This window comes from Cygnus olor, chromosome 11 (assembly GCF_009769625.2).
Source record: "Cygnus olor isolate bCygOlo1 chromosome 11, bCygOlo1.pri.v2, whole genome shotgun sequence".
NCBI classification, from domain to species: Eukaryota; Metazoa; Chordata; class Aves; order Anseriformes; family Anatidae; genus Cygnus; species Cygnus olor.
The window spans coordinates 8285475-8305581 of NC_049179.1; the positions used below are offsets into that span (position 1 = coordinate 8285475).

At 52.5% G+C, this 20107-nt stretch overlaps 2 protein-coding genes across 9 annotated transcripts in view; one reads left to right on the forward strand and one right to left on the reverse strand.

Moving 5' to 3' along the window:
• Window positions 1-8240: 8240 nt before the first annotated feature.
• Window positions 8241-11344, forward strand: ISL2 (ISL LIM homeobox 2). The gene is given in 7 exon segments (XM_040570701.1): window positions 8241-8273; window positions 8275-8314; window positions 9230-9419; window positions 9526-9788; window positions 9903-10186; window positions 10276-10446; window positions 10526-11344. Coding segments are annotated over 7 exon segments (1083 nt in total). The 5' UTR covers window positions 8241-8255; the 3' UTR covers window positions 10643-11344.
• Window positions 11345-12544: 1200 nt separating this feature from the next.
• Window positions 12545-20107, reverse strand: part of SCAPER (S-phase cyclin A associated protein in the ER) — a 157254-nt gene continuing 149691 nt past the window's right edge. For all 8 annotated transcript variants that reach the window (XM_040570633.1, XM_040570632.1, XM_040570635.1 and 5 more), the window contains 3 exons: window positions 17659-17850; window positions 14982-15033; window positions 12545-13304 (listed from right to left, as the gene is read on the reverse strand). In XM_040570633.1, the coding sequence (XP_040426567.1) occupies window positions 13210-13304; window positions 14982-15033; window positions 17659-17850 (339 nt within the window). In that variant the 3' untranslated portion in view covers window positions 12545-13209. The remainder of the gene's footprint in view (window positions 13305-14981; window positions 15034-17658; window positions 17851-20107) is intronic.

Sequence of the window (20107 nt, forward strand, 5' to 3'; positions counted from 1 at the left end):
AGAGCCGCCCCGCCGCCACCGCCCCGCCGCCTCATTGGGCGCCGCGCCGGGGCGATGGGCGCGCTCTGCTGCCCGCTCCTTTCCTCTCTCCGCCGACGACCGGCCGCGCGCGGCGCGCGGTTGGGGAGGGCGGGAAGCGCGTGAGGGGCCGTTGGCGGAGGGCGGGAAGCGCGCAGCAGGTGGCTGGTGCACCTCGTCAGGGCGGGGCGGGGCCGCACGTGCCGCAGCGCCCCACGAGGCGCAGCCCCCGGCAGCTCGTGCAGCCCCCCCGCGGCCCTTCCCCTCTGCCCCCGGCATGTTCCTGCGAGGGGCTGGATAAAGCCGTGTAGAATCACAGGACCATCGAATCCTTTAGGCTGGAGAAGAGCTCTAAGATCACCAAGGCCAACCATTAGCGTGGCACTGCCAAACCCACCACTAAACCGTGTCCCTAAGCACGACGCCTGCACGTCCCCTGAGTACCTCCCGGGATGGTGACCCAGCTGCTTCCCCCCCCACAGCCCTTTCAGTGAAGAAACGTGCCCTAATATCCGACCTAAACCACCCCGGTGCAACCTGAAGCCATTTCCCCTTGTCCTTTTGCTTGCTGCCTGGGAGGGGTGACTGAACGCACGATGAGGACTCACCAAGGCCTGAGGTGTGGTCACCACAGCTGTCTCTTGGCTCAAGAAGATGGGTGCTGAGCTTCCAAAACCCGAAGCAGGATGCCAGCACTGCCACCAGACGCCTCCCTTCCTCAGACACCCACCAGTGGCTGCTAAGGAGCCTGCCGGGTGCTGGGAGCAATCCCGCGCAGACCACCGCAGCCAGCCTCTGATGACAGTGTACAGGCAGGATCCCCGGGCGGCACTGGAGGATAGGCCAAGGAGAGAGCCTGCTGTGGGGACACACGTCCCGCTTCCTGTCCCTTCCCTGCTCATCAGGAACCAGAGGAAGCATCCCAGGCCCTGCTGGAGCCATGTGCCTGGCAAAGGAGGAGGAGGAGGGCGAGGTGCCCCCATCTGCAGCTGGGGAGCCAGCTGCCAGCCCTGGCCCCGGCCATGCTGCCCCGCTCCTCACAGCCTGGCTGCCCCCGGGCCCAGACTCGCAGATGTTTCCATACCGCCAGGTTTTTTCCCCCTGGCAGGGAGAGGGATTTGCAAAAACAGCAGAAAGTCAACGAGAACGTTTCAGGCCAAGCGGCCACTGGGCCCCTGAGAGGCCAGCACCAGGGAGCGGCCAGCTGCCAGCCCCGCCGCACCTAGGCCGGGCACATCTCCCTCACCCCCTCACAGAAATCACCAGCCAGCCCCGAGCGCTGCTTCTTCCTTCCCGTCCTGAAGTGGTTTGGGGTAAAGAAAACAGACGGTTACAGCCCTTGGCCCGTTCTTCCAAGAATCGGCGTGGGTCTGCAGCACGTCAGTGATTCGTTCTGCATTTCTGAGGCCCCCGCAGGAAAGCAAGAGGCAAGCTGATCAAAAGGGCTCTTCAGCCTTGCCACAGCCTTGGCACCGGACCACCTCTAAAATGCATCCAGCCACATGGCTTTCACCTCAGATGCCAAGAAGTATTCCGGCTTTACAGTGAAACGTAGCCAGGTCCAGCAGCACAAGCGTCAGAGTGGACACTACTTTGTCTCAAACGCTTCAGGCAGGGAAGAAAGGTGGCTGTACCGCATGCTCCAGCTCCCCAGGCCCAGAACAACAGCAAAACAAGGATGCAAAATAAGAACATCCTGAGCATCCTTAGCTCAGCCATTATTTCTTTTTAATTAACTTGTTTTACTCATTAAAAGGATGACACGCAATTTCATAATCCTATTGTCAGCTCCAAAAAGGAGCTTCCAACGTGCAGACAGCACATCTCATGGGGATGAACTCTTTAACAAACAGAAACAACGCACATACACCTAAAAACACCAGAGCAAAAATAAACAATCTGATCTCATTTGAGTTTGGGGTTTTTGTTCTGTTTGTGAGCACCTCAGACCAAAACAGAAGTGAGCCACTCCATCAAAATTGACCCAATTGCATCCTAGCTCAGAATAAGTTGTTGCTTTCCCCACATGTCTGGTTTAATAACACACGGGTATTTTGACGAGCAGGGTGACATCGCCACCTGCCAGGTCAGACTTCAAAGCGTAGTGTCACCCATCCAAAGAAGTGACAGGCTGTTTATTTTCTGTTTATAACTTTGATTTTAAACCTCAGCAACACTTAAGTTACGTGTAATCTTTATTGAAACTGGCTTGATGCGGATTACACCCTGAAGCACAAAGGAAGTCTATCACGTATGGCCAGTGTTTTAGGAGCTTATAACTGTAATCAGGTAGGGATTATATCAGCATGATCCATATTAGCTGCACGGTGGCAAAAGTCTTTTTTCTATTTGACCTTCCCACCTAAGGCATGACAATAAAAACAGTAAAACACGCAACAAGCAGGTGCTGCTGAAGGTGGAGTCACTGTCTAATGCAGGCAGAGGATCTTACTCTGTATTTTGAATGAAAAAATTAGCCCTTAATTAGTGGAAGCAGATCCATTTATGGTGCATTGTTATCCAGGATTATTTCATTAGGATCTGCTGACCCAATTTCTGCGTTTGAAAGGGAATTACATTTTTTCACACTACAAATCAATAATGCTGATTGCTCAAACTTATAAGAATAGGGTTTCAAATGAAAGCGGGTACCTGCACTGGTATCTCTAACAAAGGCCACAAAAGAAAATGAAACGAGCCATTACAAATACGTCATCATGTCTGCATCAGAATCGGATTTCGGTTCCCTTAAAATACATAATTCCTAATTAAAACATATGGAATCCAGCTAATACAGTCTCATGACTATGGGATTTAGAGAAGGAGAGGAATTTTTTTTTTATTACTGCTATGATGGTCCCCTCTGGCAGGGGTCATCCTCAGCTTACTCCTCCCACCATCTCTGGGCATAGCTGACTCCGATAAATTAGAAGAGCTTCATTTGGGAAGCTTCCCCAGCACACGAAAGGATTCGCCTCCTAATCTGTCAAAATCCAATAAGGTTAAAGCAAGTGCAGCCTGGTTAGGGTGCAGCGGGGCTCTCCAAGCCATGCAAGCGGGACCCATGGCCCAGCACCAGACAGGCAGCCGCAGGGAGAAATGGGGTGAAAACCCACCTGGGAAGGGGCAGTGGGAGAGGTCTCTGCTGCTGAAATATTCCATGCCCACGCTCTGCAAATCCACACGACCAAAGCAGTTCAGCAGCCCAGGACACTGCCTCTCCCCCTGCACTCACCCCTCCCCCACAGACGGGAAAAGGAGGCACCTCCCCAGGGCCCTGCTCTCTGCTCCCCATCCATCCTGCCCCTGAAACACATCTCAGCACCTTTCAGTTCCTTTACAACGAAAGCCCCAGCACAGGTGTGCTTAATGCTTTATCCAGATCACCTTACAGCCTCCCACCTGCGTGCCTCTGGTCAGCATTTTGTCTTTCACAAGGCCTCTGGAGGACCCCCCGGCAGGGACAATATCACCAGCCCCATTTCCAAAGCCTGGGATGGAGGCAAGCACTCCCCCAAAGCCACCCCACAACAGCCACCGAATCGAGCTAAACCTACAAACCCCATTTGCAGGGAACAGCAGGCAGCTGTTTTCCCTTCCTCATCATCTCCTCTCCCATGCTAACCATTTCCAGGTGCTGACTAGGTAACGAGGGAGCAACACCGCGTTGTGTTTCCTGCAAGTTGTCGCTGTTCCCAGAGAGCACGGTCACCAACGGAGGTCCTCCTGCCAAAGACAGGCAAAGAGGGGCGCTGCAGCCTCTCATGAAGCACGGGCTGGGGTTCCCTGGGCAGGCAGCTCCTACTGCCCAAGAGAGCAGTGCCCAGTAGCAGGGGTGAGGGACAGGCGTCCCAGGTCATGCTCTGCTCCCCTCCTGTGCAGGTGCCTGCCACGGCCGCTTGGTGACCTGCATCCCTCCTCTGGTGCGCGCCTCGCCTCCTTGCTAATGGGAGATGTGTGTAAAATTCACAGCCAGATTGTATCAGCATTATTCTTTAAACAGGGAGTTGCTTTTTCTGCCTGTTACGCTGCCAGGGAGGAACCTGGAGGTTGCGGTGCTGCCACAAGCCCACTCAGCAGCAGGGACACCCAGGGGAATGGCCTTTCCCATGCCTGCAGGAACAGAAAAGGGAAAGTTGCTTTTCCTTTAGTTTCCTTCAGTTTCAGCTCAGTAAATAATACCTTGAGGGCCTCTTTTCAGTGTTTGGGACCTGTTTGATTTTTGACATTTTTCTCCACTGAGAGAGGAGCACCTTCTGGTGAAGCTGCCTGCTGCTTATTCCACCTGGCGGCAAGGCGAACGTGCCTCCTGCACCCCCATCCCCAAGCCTAAGGTGCTACAGCAGACCCACTGCTCTGCAGACACAACACACCCACTGCCCCTTTCACCCAGCAGACAATGGCACAACAAGATTCCCAAAAACATACATGCAGTTTGCATTTCAGTGAAAGTAGCGAGAAGCCGGACGCTTCGCAGGGAGCCGGGAAGCCTCTCCCACGCTGGCAGGCTACATCAAGACCAGATGCATCTCTCCGAGACATGACTGAGGTCAACCAGAAAGTAATGGGCTTGGAGCGGGGGGAAAAAAGAATCAGATGGGGTCAGCTGGCACAGCCTGGTGTGGAGGAAGCTGGATGGGATGGTGGGATGAGTCCTTCCCCTGCCCTTGAACTTTCTGCATCCCCCCTACCCGGAGGGCACAAAATGGCAAGGACTCCCTTTGCCATTTTACCATGGCTGATTCTTAATCAATAGCAGGGCTGGCAGTAGCTCTTGTGCAATACCACTTTCCGCAGAGCTGGGCCCTCTTTCCCTGCAATGCTCCCAACCCCTGCTGGTCTCAGAAGAATTGAGCCCAAAGCTCCACATAGCAATTCAAATGCATCACCAGACATTAGGCCACCGGGTTAACCACTGTTTAATTTCGTCACATTTGTTTGTGAGTTATGTACGTGCCTTTCTTTTGTCAACATCTCCTTTTAAAAAGGATATTGATTTTGTTTCAAAGGCTCTCGAAAATAAAATGAATGACTACATTCTAAGGAAGAGTCATTTTCTCAACAGCTGTAAATAATTTATTGTTCGCAACCCACCCAGATCAAAAGATACTTCATCAACTGATGTGGCAAAATCTGGTGCAAGCTGCATTTCTATTATCTCAGATCCAATTAACCATTTGGAGCAGACTAATACATAACTAGATCAACCCAGAATCAGATTAATAACCAATCCATAATCACATTAATCACAATCTGTCCATAATTAGCCATCAGATAATCCCATTGGACAGGAGGTGACATGCAGTATCCCATTATCTCATTAATTATCTATTTTCAGTATCAGGCATTGTCCCCAAACATGGGGAAATGTTTTCTAAAGGAAAAATGGACAGGGAATTCGCTTTTGGCTACATCCTCCCCATGGAAGACCCTAATGGTTCAACGCTGAAGTTTTACACCCTTTGTTTGTGCGTGTTCTGCTAGAACCAAAGCTGGGTCTTCAGGAGATGTCATGTTTTTGAATAAAATATGATTATCTTAGGAAGACGGATAAATAAAACATTTGTTTCATGTGAATAAGTTTCTGAAAGAAAAGAAAACCCGTCATCAAAGGTTTTAATGGTAATGTGATAACAATAGCTTTGCAATGCTAAATCTTATTGCAGATGGTTCCTGTCCTTTTTTGTAATGTAAGTGAAATTGTGTTCCATCTGTTTTAATTTTATAATGGACTTAATCCATGGCTGGCTCTGAAAGAATCGGCATTTACTGCCTTTGCAATCTGCTGCAAACAAAAAAATTGTTACCGTTTCCCCTGTCTAGAGGCAACTCGTATTTGTGTTTGGGAGCAAAGACCAGAGTTGCTCCGTAGAGAGCGGGAAGTGCTGCCAGCCTCCCTGCGGCCAGGCAGCCCCGCCAGCCCTCACCCCAAACCCCACTGGAATTGCCCCAAAAGCTGCTGGAAACCCTGGGTGCTGGGTGGAGGAGAGCAGGGAGCGCTCGGGGTGGCAGGAGGGACAGACGGTGCCTGGTTTTCACTCACAGGCACTCCCCTCAATTCCAAGCAACCTGAAGGCGGTTTTCCAGAGGTCCCTCCTGACCCGTATAGTTCGATGGTTTTATGATGCGCTTTCCCTCAGCGCCCCCAAAACGAACTGACAATTGACCTCTTTGTAAAATGGGGCTGCAACGGAATGGTTTTACGCCTCTTGGCATCACCTGGAGTCGTTTCAAAGTTTGCCATACAGCACCTACAGGCGGTTCAGGGCTTTCAGCATTTCCCTGGCAAGTCATTTTTCAGGGTTTTCGACGGCACTGCCTGCCTGGTTCCTACCTGCCTGGGCACAAACCAAGTCCTGCCCCACCGTACCTGCCTGCTGCCAGCGCTCGGCTCTGTGCTCACACCGGTGAGCCTGCGGCACAGCTTTGCCCAGGATCAGAAGCGTTTGGCTGGCTGCTGCTCCTGAGCTGGAGGGAGGTTTGGGAGAGCAGGAGGACCCTGCCCTCGAGTGGGAAAAGGGGTGATGCAACACGCAGCGTCCCTGCCAAGCTGCTGTGTTCTTAGACGTGTCTCGTTCTCCTATCACCCTGACATTTTATTTTTGCATTTTATTGTTAGCACATGCAGATCCTGACTCACTCGGGACTCGGTGCATTCCACCCCGGCCGAGGACACCCTTGTGGACCCCCTTCTCCGTGGGGAGTGCGGGCACAGGCAGGACTGCAGGGCTGTCACTTGTCCCTGGGGGTAACCCCGCTCTGAAGAGCCGGCGGCACATTTCCAGCCCCCTTTACGCCCCTCACCTCCCAGCTCCGCTCTGCTGCCGGCCACAGAGCCACAATGCCGGCAGCGGCCGGACCGCGAGCCCCGACGGGTGCCGCAGCACCGAGGCAGGGGACGTGTGTGTTCGCCCGGCCGTGCGGGTGTGGGTGCTGCAGACCCCGGTGCCGCGCATCGCCCAGCGGCCGGGCGGGACGGGCGGGGATGCTGAAATCCCCTGACGATGCGTGCTCCTGCTGGAGAGGGCACCCCGAACGCGTTCTCCCGCTCAGCTCCTGCTCAGTCGTGAACATCTTGCTTTCAGCACCTCCGGGAGGTCCCAACGGTGCAGCGGGGGCTGCAGCCAGCTGGGGAGAGTGGGTCAAGCAGACAAACCTATCGGTTTGGCAATCGGAACCCTCCTCTCCCCTTTCCGAGCTCCCGGCGTCTCGTACCGACAGGGTGTCTGGCTCAGAAACAAGTGCTTCAGCCGAAAGCCCACCCTGCCTCCTCGCTCCGAGCACAGCGAGCACAGCCTGCCCTTCCCGGGTCGCAATTCACAGCCACCACGCTGACCTACACCTGCCCGATGCGCGGGTCGGATGGAGGAGGTGGCTGCACGGAGGGGAGGGACGGGGCCGAGCCCCCAGGACAGCGGCGGTCGCGATCGCCGAGAGCTCTCGAGCTGCTCCCGGCAATGCGCCGTGAAGTCTTGGGGAATTTAAACCCGAGCCGAAGGCCGCCGAAGCGCTCTGCCCATTTCTTTGCTAATGCACAGGAAGCCCGTGGAGACCGGGGGCGGGGGGTGAGCGGAGGGGATAGAAAGGAAAGGGGAGAGCCGGGGCTGCAGGGGCGCCGCGGCGTCAGGTGCAGCGCCGCACCCCCGCTCGGCCGCTGATCCCGGCCCGCCGGGCGGCTGCCGCCGGGGCCCGACGGCGGAGCTCGGGGCGGCCCCTGGGGCACCTGCGGGGACGGCGGCACGGGGAGAAGCGGGGCGGCGCGCAGCGAGGAGCGGCACCGGCGGGGCCGGGGGCACGGGGCTGGGACGGCGCCGTGCGCTCCAGGACGGGGCGGCCGGCACGGGGCCGCCGGGGGCTGGGCTGCCCCGCCGGGGGGCTGCGCAGCGCTGCCGCCGCGTACCGGGTGCCGGGGTGGTACCGGGGCGGTACCGGGGCGGTACCGGGGTGCCGGCGGTGCCGGGGTGCCCGCGGTGCCCGCGCCCCGCCGCGCGCGCCATTGTTCGCCGCGGCCAATCCGCGTGCGCCCTCCCCGCGGCCGCCAATCGCCTGCGGGGGCCGCGCGGTGAGGTCAGCGCCGCCCCCCCCCCCCTCGGCCGGTGCGCGCTGACATCACGGCGCGGCCCGGCGGGGCGGGCCCGGGGGGGCGGGCGCGGCCCCCGCCCCGCGGGCAGTGGAGCAGCGGCGGCGCCGTCCCGCAGCCGTCCCGCATCGCGCCCCGCGCGCACGGGGCCGCCCGCATGGTGGACGTCCTCCTGCCGCGGGCCGCTCCCGGGCGCCATGGGGGAGCCCTCCAAGAGTAAGTGCGCGCCGGGCCGGCCGGGCGGCGGGGCCCCCGGTGCCGCCGGGTGCCGCCGTCGGGGCGGTGGACAGCGCCGGGCAGGGCTGCGGCTCCAAGCCTCGGCCCGGGCGCCGCCGGTGCCGCCGCTCCCCGCGTGCCCCGCGCTCCCGGCCCCGCGGCACCGGCTCGTAGCGGGCTGCTCCTGCCCGCCCGCCCGCCGTGCCGCCCGCAGCCCGCGCCCTGCCCGCCCCGCTCCGCGCTGCCGTTCGCTGCCCCCGTCCCTTTCGCGCCGCCGCTCGCCTCTCTCTCTTTCCGTGTTTCGGTTTTCTTTTTTTATTTCTCTTTCCGTTTTTCTTTCTTCCTTTCTCTTTCTGTTCTTCTGGTTTTGTTTGCTGCTATTTCTCCGTCTGTCTGATGTCTTGTCTCTTTCCGTTTTCGTTTGTCCACGTTCCTGTTTCACCTCTCTCTGTTTTGTTTTTGATTTTCCACGGGGTTGGTTTCCCTTTCTGTCTTTCCGTTATCTTTTCTTTTTTTCTTCTCTTATTTCTTTTCTTTCCTTCCTTGTCTTTCCTTCCTTCTTTCTTTCTTTTCTTTTCCTTCTTTTTTCTTTTGTTTCTTTATTCTTTCTTTCCGTTTTTCTTCCGTTTTTGTTTTACACTTTCTCCGCCGTTATTTCCCATTCCGAGGTAACACTTTTATTTCTCTTCCCGCGGTCCTTTCCCTCCCTCGAGTTTCTCCTTTCATTTCTCGCTGCTTCTCTCTCCGCTTTCGGCTTTCCTTCTATCCTTCCCTTTCCCTGGCCACGTTTCTCTTTCGGCTTTCCTTCATTTCCCCTGCCCACATTTCTCCTCCTTTCTTCCCGTTTCGTCCCCCCGTTCCCGGCGCCCCGCCGCGTTCCGCGCCGCCCTGACCGTGCCCCGCTCGCTCCGGCAGGGCGGCCGGGGCTGGCCCTGTGCGCGGGCTGCGGGGGCCGCATCCAGGACCCGTTCCTGCTGCGGGTGTCGCCGGACCTGGAGTGGCACGTCGCCTGCCTCAAGTGTGCCGAGTGCGGGCAGCCGCTGGACGAGACCTGCACGTGCTTCCTGCGCGACGGCAAGGCCTACTGCAAGCGGGACTACAGCAGGTGACCGGCGTGCCGCAACGAAACCGACCCCAAAAAAGCCCCGCGCGACCCCCCCCCCCCCCCCCCCCAGCCCCGCGCTCCCTGACGGCGTGGCGCCTCCCCGCAGGCTCTTCGGCATCAAGTGCGCGCAGTGCCGGGCGGCCTTCAGCAGCAGCGACCTGGTGATGCGCGCCCGCGACCACGTCTACCACCTCGAGTGCTTCCGCTGCGCCGCCTGCGGCCGCCAGCTGCTGCCCGGGGACCAGTTCTGCCTGCGGGAGCGCGACCTGCTTTGCCGTGCCGACCACGGGCCGCTCCCCGACGGCGCCGCCGCCGCCCGCGGGCCGCGCAGCCCCGCGCTGCCGCCGGCTGCCGCCGCGCACCTCGCAGGTACCGGCCCCCGGCGGGCCGCCGCGGCTCGGGGAGGGCGGCGGGGGGCGGCGGGGGGCGGCGGGGAGCGGCGGCGGCGGGGCTGACGGTGCACGCTCTCCCCGCCCGCCGCAGAGCCGGTGCCCGGGCGGCCGCCGGCCCCGCGGCCGCCGGCGCACAAGGCGGCGGAGAAGACGACCCGCGTGCGGACGGTGCTGAACGAGAAGCAGCTGCACACGCTGCGGACCTGCTACGCCGCCAACCCGCGCCCCGACGCCCTGATGAAGGAGCAGCTGGTGGAGATGACGGGGCTCAGCCCGCGCGTCATCCGCGTCTGGTTCCAGAACAAGCGCTGCAAGGACAAGAAGAAGTCCATCCTCATGAAGCAGCTGCAGCAGCAGCAGCACGGCGACAAGACGGTGAGCGGAGGGAGCGGGGCGGGTGGGAGGGCGCGCGCGGGGGGCCGGGCCGCCCGGCGCCGCGCTGAAGCCCCCCGGCGTGCCCGCAGAGCCTGCAGGGCCTCACCGGGACGCCGCTGGTGGCCGGCAGCCCCATCCGGCACGAGAGCGCCGTGCAGGGCAGCGCCGTGGAGGTGCAGACCTACCAGCCGCCCTGGAAGGCGCTCAGCGACTTCGCCCTGCAGAGCGACCTGGAGCAGCCCGCCGCCTTCCAGCAGCTGGTGAGCCCCGGGCGCCGCGGCGGGGGGACGGGGGGGCGGCCGCGGGGCTCACCGCACCGCCGCTGCCCCCCCGCCCCAGGTCTCCTTTTCCGAGTCCGGCTCCTTGGGCACGTCCTCCGGCAGCGACGTGACCTCGCTGTCCTCCCAGCTCCCCGACACCCCCAACAGCATGGTGCCCAGCCCGGCCGAGACGTGAGGCCGCCCGGCCGCCCGCCGCCGCCGCGGGACTTCCGCATGCCTGCGCTCCCTGCATGAGACACCCGGCCCCGGGCCGCTCCCAGAGCGCCGGACAAACGCCTTTGTTTTTTAATTATTCTTATTTAAAAACAAACAAAAAAAATACCTTACTGACGGCCAAAAAGCACCGGGATTCTCGCTGCCTTCGCCAGACCGGAGAGAGAGCCCCCGCCCCGGTTATTTCGTTGATCGGGGGTTTCGCCCTGCGGATTTCGATGTTTCCTTTCCCCAAAGAAACGCGCCTTTCCCCGCTGGAGCCCGGCGTGCCGAGAGGCTGCCTCGCCCGCCGCTGGCGCTGGGGACGGCTTCTCTTCCCTGGCTGGAAGGGAAACGAACAGAAAGGCGTGCATCAGCGGAGAGAAGGAGCGGGGACAGGGGCTCCCCCGGCGCACGCCTTCCCGCGGCCGCGGAGCCGGCCCGGCGCCCCCTCTGCAGCCGCTGCCCGGCCTCATCTCACGCCGCTGCCTCGCCCGGGGTCGCTGGAGAACGGGACCCGGGACCGAGCCTTTGTAATGGGGAAACCAGTACTAGTGGTGTTAAGTTATCAGTGGACGGAGGATGGATTGTTTGAGCCTTTAACGAACAAAAGTAAGTTATTGCTATTTATTGTCAGTCAGCGGTTGAATAGTGGGATTAAATATTTTGGACTTAATAAAAAAAAAAAAAAAGAAAAAAAGAAAAAAGAAAAGGATTGAAACGAAAATAAGGGACGGGAGGGCGGCGGCGGGGCCCCGGCCACGGGAGCGGGCGGGCGGCGGGGCGGGGAGGGCCGGGCGGGGTCTGTCGCAGCCCCCAGCCCCGCATCCCCCAGCCCGCTTTTGCCGTCGCGGCCTCTCCCCCCCCGCCGGGGCCGCGTGTTCACGGCCGGGGAGGCGGAGCGCCGGTTCCCCTTTCGGGCAGTCCCGGGGCCGTGCTCGCACCTGCCGCGGTGCCGGGCCGCATCCCCTCCTGCCGGGGCTGCCCCGGGGCTCGGCGGCCCCTCGCACGCCCTCGTTCTCCCCGCCCAGCCGCGGCCGGCGGCCCCTTACCGGCCTCTGCCGTCACTCGGGCTCCCTCCCCGCTCCCCCCAGGGCGGCCCCGCGCTGCCCCTCGCGACCCACCGCCCGGTGTCTGAGAGGGCGCCGCTGCCCCGCGGGGCTGAGGCGGCGGCTGCGCGGGCACCGCTACCCCGCGTGTCCCCTCTGCCCCGCCACCGCCTGGGCGAAGCGGCCTCTCACGGCCGGGGCTGCGGCCCGTGCGGCCGCTCCGCGGCTGCCGTCGGGGCTCGCGGAGCGCCTGAGCGGCCCGGCCCGCCCCGACCTCCGCGGGTCCCCGGCCGGGCCGGGCCGGGCGGGGAAGCGCTGCCCGGTTCCCCGGCTCCCCCCGCTGCGGGGCCCCCGCGTTCGTTACCTGCGGCCCGCTGGGCACCGCCGGGCGGAGCCGCGGCCGGGCCGGGTTTCAGCTCCCGAGAACGATCCGCCGGGCCCCGGCCGAACCCGTACCGTTCCTCCGTGGCCGCGGGGCCGCCCTCAAACCGCGCCCGAAGCCCCGGCCCCTTCAGCCCGCGGCTCCCCGCGGGGCCGGCCCGGGCGGGTCGGGTCCCGAGCGCCGCCGCCTCAGGTGCGGGCCGGAGGCGGGGGGGGACCGGCGCGGGGCTGCGAAGCGGGGACAGCGCCCGCCGAGGGCGGCCCGGAGCTCGGCGAGCTCGGTACGGCCCCGGCGGTGCCTTCCTGAGGGCCCCCGGCAGCAGTGGCCGCGGCTCTGGGGCCGCCGGGCCGGGTCGGGCCGGGCCGGGCCGCGCTGAGAGGGCGGCTGGGGCCAGGCCGCGGGGCGCTGCGCGGGAAGGGCGCGAGGCGCGAGAAGAAAGCTCTGAGGCAGGCGGCAGGGCCGAGGGTTTAATGGGGGGGCTCCAGGGGAACGGCGCCGTCAGGAGAACATCACAACGTTTAAACGAGCATTATTAAAGTCTTACCGAAACGTTAAAAACGCGCACGGTTTACAAAATCCGTATTATGCGGGACGTATCAGCAAAACATTACAAACGAAGTTTCCTCAGAGCCAGTTCTGAGAAATACTTTAGACGTCTGCATAACTGGAAGGACATCTTACCCGCCTCGCTTGGCTGCTTTTTTCCCCTCTCCGAGCCTTGCGCTACTTATCATAATTCAAACACACCAACATTTGTAACGCAGAAGTCACTCCGTAGTCAGAATAAGTTATTTTATTACAAGACATATAGAACATATTTCCTCTATTGGCAATCTTGGTTCAGCAGTTCTGCAGTGCAAGTACCACCACATCACAAGGTAGAAAGTACCCAAACCATGACATAGGATTCATGAATGAAATAAACTCAAATTATCAAAATTACGAAACACAACTTGAAAGTATCTACAGTACTTATGATATAAATAGTGCAAATTATATATATCTACAGCATAAGCATTTAGAGTATCAAAAATTTTTCGGAATAGCCTTGTAAAGAAGGTAGTCAGCACGAACCAGTCAGCATTACAATGCCAGGGACCTTAAAAACAAATACACCACTTATTTTTTCAAGAAGAACTGCCGAGCTTCTTCCCAGAACTGCCGGGGGAATCTGTTGGACAGCTCAAGATAATCTTGAGAATTGAAAAATTTTTCTGTTGAAGACAGAACATAAAATCACCAAGTTATTCCCTCTCTAGATAAGATGGCAATAAAACAAGAATAATGAACATGCAGCCAATTCGAGATACTTCAAGTCATTTGCTCCCCTCCCCCTACCAAAAACTTCTCAAATCATGGAGTAATGCTAATGCAGAGCTACAGGCATCGAGGTTGGGCTTTGAAAATGGGAGCACGGGGGCCTGATGAGCAGAGGCGCAGGTTTTTAATTTACTGGGTCGGGCTCTCCGCGACAGCCACCGCGGCATTACGAATGGCTCTACATACTGCGTGTTCCCAGACCCCGTGGGGACCCGCTCAGCCATGCTCCTGCTGGCGCAGCCTGGCTCGGCTCAGCAGCCCCCTGCTCGACAAAGCGCTATGGAGGAGCTGTGCTCCCCGATTCCCCCAAAGCTCGCAGCAAGATGGCAAGCGCAGCTTGTACTCCTGCAAGCACTGCTGGTGACGTGAACGGACTACACATGCGTGCGAAGGTTTGCAGGATCTGACCCCGCCAGCAGCGTGTTGCAGTGCAGCACTGAACAATGGAGAACTTTCAAATTCTTTTCTGAGCAGTGTTACTGTTCCCATTTTTATTTTTTTTTATTTTTTTTGGGGGGGAAACAACACTGTCTGTCCTTCACATTAAAATGATATAATAGATAAAAATAATCTTGCTCATACTGCTATTATTAACTCAGCTTTTTGCAACGGGGGAATGTTTAGAAATTACACTCTCATGTCACCACATAGTCATCTTTGTTTAAAAGTTCATTCAGTTTGAATAATGAAAATAAAAAAAACAGTTTTCCACTTGGATTTTAGATATTTCTTCAGCAGATTCTCATGCAAATGCAATCCTGGAAAGTTTGTTTTGCAGACACTGCACGAGGCTGCTTCAAACTAGAAGGTATAATGTTGACAGTAAAATCACCATATGTTTATGTTAATTTTAAATTTTGTAATTTATTTTCAAACACAAAGCTTATGTTTTAGACCTAGAACTGCTTATCTTCTGCCAAGCATTCAGCAATACAGTGGTGAATTTGTTTGCTATTAGGGAGAAACAACTGTCCAAGCGATGTACTTTACGCAAAATGCGGGTGACTCAAGATGATTTTCCCATCAATGCACTTGAATTTCACATTTGTTCAACAAGTAAGAGCTGTCTTAGCTGAGAATCTTTCAAATGGTTAGTCTAAAATGGTTAACTGCATTTTTACACAATACTTGGAACGGAAGAAAAGCTGCAATTCTTCTGCAAACTGACAAACTTTACAGGATAATTACAGGACAGTATTTTACTAATTTTTGGCTCCTCCGGTGTATTGGTATGGCTCCACGGCTTCTGTAACCTAAAACTTTTGAAGGTAGTCTTTGTGACAGCTAATTAAATGTGTGCACGTACAGGATCACATTTTAGGACAGAATACCACACAGCATTTAATAAAGATTAACAGCCTGAATTCCTGATACTGTGAATAGCAGACTGGAAGCCACACACGTTTTAGTCAAATTTCAAGCTAGGGAGCCTCTCCCACAACTGTAAAATCATTCTGCTGTATTCCTTTCATGGTGAGGCAGATTGAAAAAATATCTCATTCACAGTAAAATGTATTATCTACATATTTTGTAGCCTAATTGCTACTCTGTTACATTTCATGGAGACCTACCCCTCTGATGAGATAACTGATTATCCATTTGGCCTGAACTCTGAGCAAAGTCCTATGGAAAAAAAAAAAAAAGCATCAGGTTTTCAGATCTTGCATCTGAGGAAATAAAACAACTTTTTAAGTATTCACAGTCACCCGAAAATACTAATACATTATGAAATCTGTAAATTAACAAACTGTCTTATTTGCTACACATCATAACAGATAACTGCTAATAATTAAATTCTATAATATACAGTGGACTTCATAACTTTTTTTTTTTAATGATACTTTAATACACATCACAGAAAAACAGCTTTTTAGTATCTTCTTTGGAAATAATTATTTATCATGAGCTTTTAATTTAAGACAATTGATATAGCTATATTTCTTTAAAAAAAATAGTGTTTTAGACTTGCACTACAGAGTCCAAACACACACTTAAAAAATTGTTGAATGATCCCAGTTTGATCAGCTGTGCTTCCCGGTGACCCAGGAGCCCGAGATCCTGATTCACTTACTTCACAATAAGTGAAGTTCCTCCAAGGACGTGATTAACTCCAGGCAATACCGCGCCCGCTGCTCCTACTGGGCAAGAGGCTGTGTCCTCCAGAGTCGGCAAGGACACCGACTTCGCTCTGAACCAAGCAGGATTATGCAGCTCAGCTGCCCCAGTGTGGAAAGAGCTTTGAGGAGCGGATCTTTAGTTTAAGCTCTCCCTGAGCAGAGGTGGTTTATTTGACAGGAGATACAATTTAGCAAATCATAGATACTCCTAAATATGTATTTTTAAAAATTATTTCAGCCCATCTAGAAACAGAAGTAACAAAGAAAGGATGATGCAACCTTTTGCAGGAGGATGGAAATAGATGTTGGCCAGGAGGCTTAACGTGGATAGCTGTAAAATCCAGCAATCATTTTCCTTTGATTTACGCTGCACACATTTAACACACTGTATTTAAGTGTTATATTCGTACACATGACCAAACTTTTACGTAAACGGGACTTCTTTTTGCATTCCCTGGCACAGGAAGAATCTCATTTTCTAGTCACAGGGAAACATTTTACAGACTTTACCAAAACTTCCACTGAAGCAAACGAGAGATTTGCTTGACGAACTGCAGCAGGTTGAAATAAAAGTGCAGGGGCAAGGCTCTTCTGTGTGTAGGGGGATTTGAGCATTCCTTGGTTCCTTTCAGAATCGTTGTGTGTGTGTGTGTTTTCAACATTTGGGATGAGATTTTAAAATGAGTAAAATATTGAAGTATCAGCAAAGCCAGCAAAAACTTGACAGTGTAGAGCCCACGAGGATCTTCTGTATTTTAAGGCAACTCTTCTAAAAGCCTGAAGGAATAGCACGGGGACTTGGCATCTGAGATATAAATACTTCTCTTATTATAAATCAAATTAATAACGCTGACCCTTGCAAATATACTTACATTTTGCTGCAGCTACTGAGGATTTAAATGCCACTATTAGACTAAAGGAATCAAGGTAAATAACCTTAATTATTTGATGGGGGACACTATTCCCTACTTTTTTTTTTTTTTTAATTGGAACACAAATCAAGCTTGCTGCATTTACTGATAATGCTCATTTTTTGCTACCGCACCTTCTAGAGTGAAATCTGTAGTTTCCATATTAAAATGTTTCAATATAAAAGAGTCAAAGATGAATTATAGCTTTGTATTTAAACAGAAGTTCATTACAATATGGCAAATTCTTTTAATGCTAAGTTACGAAGTTTTTGTTGTCATTTTTAATTTGATATGCAATTATTTTAGTATTGAAAGAATAAAAAGTAGTCCCACTCAGAAGCTTGATAAGTCAGTTATAACTTAGTTAAGCTAAGACTTTTAGTAAATATTTAGTTCTTACGCCCTCTCTCCGAAATCTGTGTAGCCTACCCTTTGACTAGCTGTAAAGCATTAGGAACGAGTTGGAGTAACGTTTCCGTATCAACAACAGTAACTCTCAGGTGACTGATAGAGAGTCCTAAAAGCGTATTATTCTGTAATAGCAAAGTGTTTATGAAAACAGCATTTATTCATTTGAAGATAGATGGTAAAACGTATGGAAAGCATGAGGCACATGTGAAAGCTGATAAATAAAGCACAGCATATAAATTTACACAAAGAGAACAAACCCGCTGTAAATCCTTATTCAAAACAGTATTTGTAATGACCTCAGTGGCTTACTGTCAAAAATAAAGATTGCAAGATTAGACCGGTAACATATGTTCTGTGTATTTTCTTCATAAAATATATACACTTCTGTTCAGTTCTCCCTGTAAATCTGATGTACACAGTATACAACTGTACATTTATATATAAACAGATTAACATACAGATTTCAGATATGCTGTATGTGCAGCCCTTTAAAAAAATAAGTATTTTAAAAGAATTGTCTGGTAACAGTATGATCTACACCAAATCTTCCTTTCACATCCAGTAACTTTAATGACAACAGGATGCTGCAGGTGATAGTGAGAACCCGAACTACTCGGTAACCTTTCAGTGTTTTAAGATGTCTCAAGTACAGGCATCATCTGTGGTTCGAAAAGAGCTGCACAGAATCTTAAAGTACTTCAATGCTGTTTACTTGTTTTACCTAAGGCAAGCGATTTGTATATACACAGCAAAGGTGAGAAAAACGGCTGCAGTCTTCCTGCATGCACTGCTCTTACTGACATAGCTACCTGAATGAACGTGGCAAGTAACACACAGCTCATCTCCTGCTCCAGGATGATCTTGTTCTGGGAGTTATTGTAACAAGCAGCTATTAGTGAAGGGAAGAGCACTTTGATTAAACGAGGATCACTGAAATACTGGAAAGGCAACTGGCACAGCTTCTGCAGCACTGTGGGGTGACGGCCAGATTGTACAATGATCTGAAAACACAAACGTAACAAAATTAGAACACGCAGCCTATCTGGTCTTCTCTTCCTGTTAATCATCAAGAGTGTTGAAGTCATGCTAAAAATATGAGCATGGCTGAGAAGAAAACATTTTAGTAAATACTAAAAATAAATCTTAGAACATTTAGTCCAACTAACTTCTGTTTTAGTGTGCAAATGTTATTTTTATTGCAGGGGAACACAAAGAAAATAAGGCTGTGAAACTGCTTTTGCCTTTATCACCAAAAAAGACAATAAAAAGGAGAACTGGATTACTCTGAGCATTACAATACTTTTGTTTAAGACAAAGAATTAAAGCAAAGGCACTGTTCTAAGTTTAGGACTACAAAAAACCCACCCACAACAACAAAGACAGAAACAACTGCTGCCATTTAAACACAGTAAGCATATCTTTATTGGAAAAAAAAAAAAAAAAATCAAGAGCGAGATCACCAGGACCATAAAACCTGATGAAGCTTGTTCATCCTTTACTGGAGTGCTCTCTGGCAATCACAGAGGACTCTGTTTCATTGTAGATGTCTGCTACACATTCTCAGGCACAGAAAAGAAAAGGTGATTGTAAGCTGCACAGCAATGAGTTTCAGTAGAGACTCCAAAAGATCCTCCCATCTGTATTTCTTATCTCAGTTTCTATCAGTGCCATTGACTCTAAAAGGAGAATTGTTTAGATAAATGGGACTGTTGTCATGAAGCAGGCTAAGTTTACAACTGCGTACATCTGGAAAAATAAGGCAATGCTATACTGGTCTCTTACAAAGGAACCTTTCCAATTTACTTGATATTCTTATAAAGTCTTTGTGATAAACTAAAACAAATTCAAAATCGGATCTGTTCCAAGCAACCTCGATTAGACAATTATAATATGAAAGAGCTGTTTGACCCAAAGTTGGCTTTTCAGCATCGGAGGAAGCTCCTATAGGGCTGAACACTGTAAAACTTAGGGTCATGACTGTAAATTGTACTTGGAAAAACACAATTTTACAGGTACACACCCAGACAAGACTGCATTGAAATTAAAACCAGAAGGACAGAAAGAAGCAGTTGAGACCACAGGAACATAAATTACAGGGATTTACAAGTTTTCAAAGCACTTTTAACAATACCTTAAGAACACACTCTGAGTTGATAATGCAGTTCAGTTTAAAAACAAGATCAACAAAGTAATAGTTTGCATTTTTTCAGTTCACCAGCCTAAAAGGCACTGAAAAACTTTCAAAATACTGGCAGAATTGTCTTAATGCCCTTAAAGCCAGGAGGAATTTTTAAGAGACAAACAAATACGTGACAATTAAGTATACAGTGCTCTTTTGAGGAAAATATCTAGCCCACCACGAAAGCATTTGGATGATGCTGAACTTAGCTGTTGGCTACCATGCTTTGTGCTTACTGCTGGAATTGTAAATTAATCACGGTGGGTATGATCTAATTCTAGTTTTTTCTACGGCAAATCCTACAATCCGAAAAGTGCTTAGAATCAGTTGTAACCGTACTAACATAAAACTACAATTGGTATTTGTACAGGACAGAGTGAGAGAACTCCACTTCTTTTTAATGGCCACTGGACCTGAGGAACAGACCCAGGAAAAGCAGTTTTGAGGACTTTTCATTTTTCATTTCACACTTCACTTCCCTTACCTGTTCTCGAAATGCCATGGATAATTAGTGAACTCTTCTAAAATGAACAGTGCAGACACCCAAACAGCGCTCACGGAATTACTATTTCATTATCTTTTTCTTTTCAACTTTTTTTACTAAGATGTTATCAACATTAAAGATAGGGAAGTTATACACAAGAGCTGCTAATTATTTTAATCTGGTATTTATCACACATGGAATCAATTAAATGAATTCAGTTCATTGTACTAATGCAGCTACACTAAACCTGATACACTACATTATGTAGCCTGAAAAAAATCATGAAATAACTCACCCCTCACTGGAAAAAATTCCCAAGCAAATAAACCTCTAAGAGCATATTCCTCGTTTCACTGTCAGGTGGCAGAGAAAGCGAAGTCCAGCACTCGACTGAGCAGATGAACATTAAAGAAAACAAATGAAAACCTTGTCTATGACTTTTTTATGATGGAAAAAGTATTTTATTTTTTTTTTTTAAACAGTCACTTCCATCTCTTTGCTGGACGATTCTAGGGAGTTTTGCAGACCTGGAATACTCTTCTCATAAAATGCTCTCATATGAGATAAAAACCCCTTACTGAAAGGCAGCGCAGGA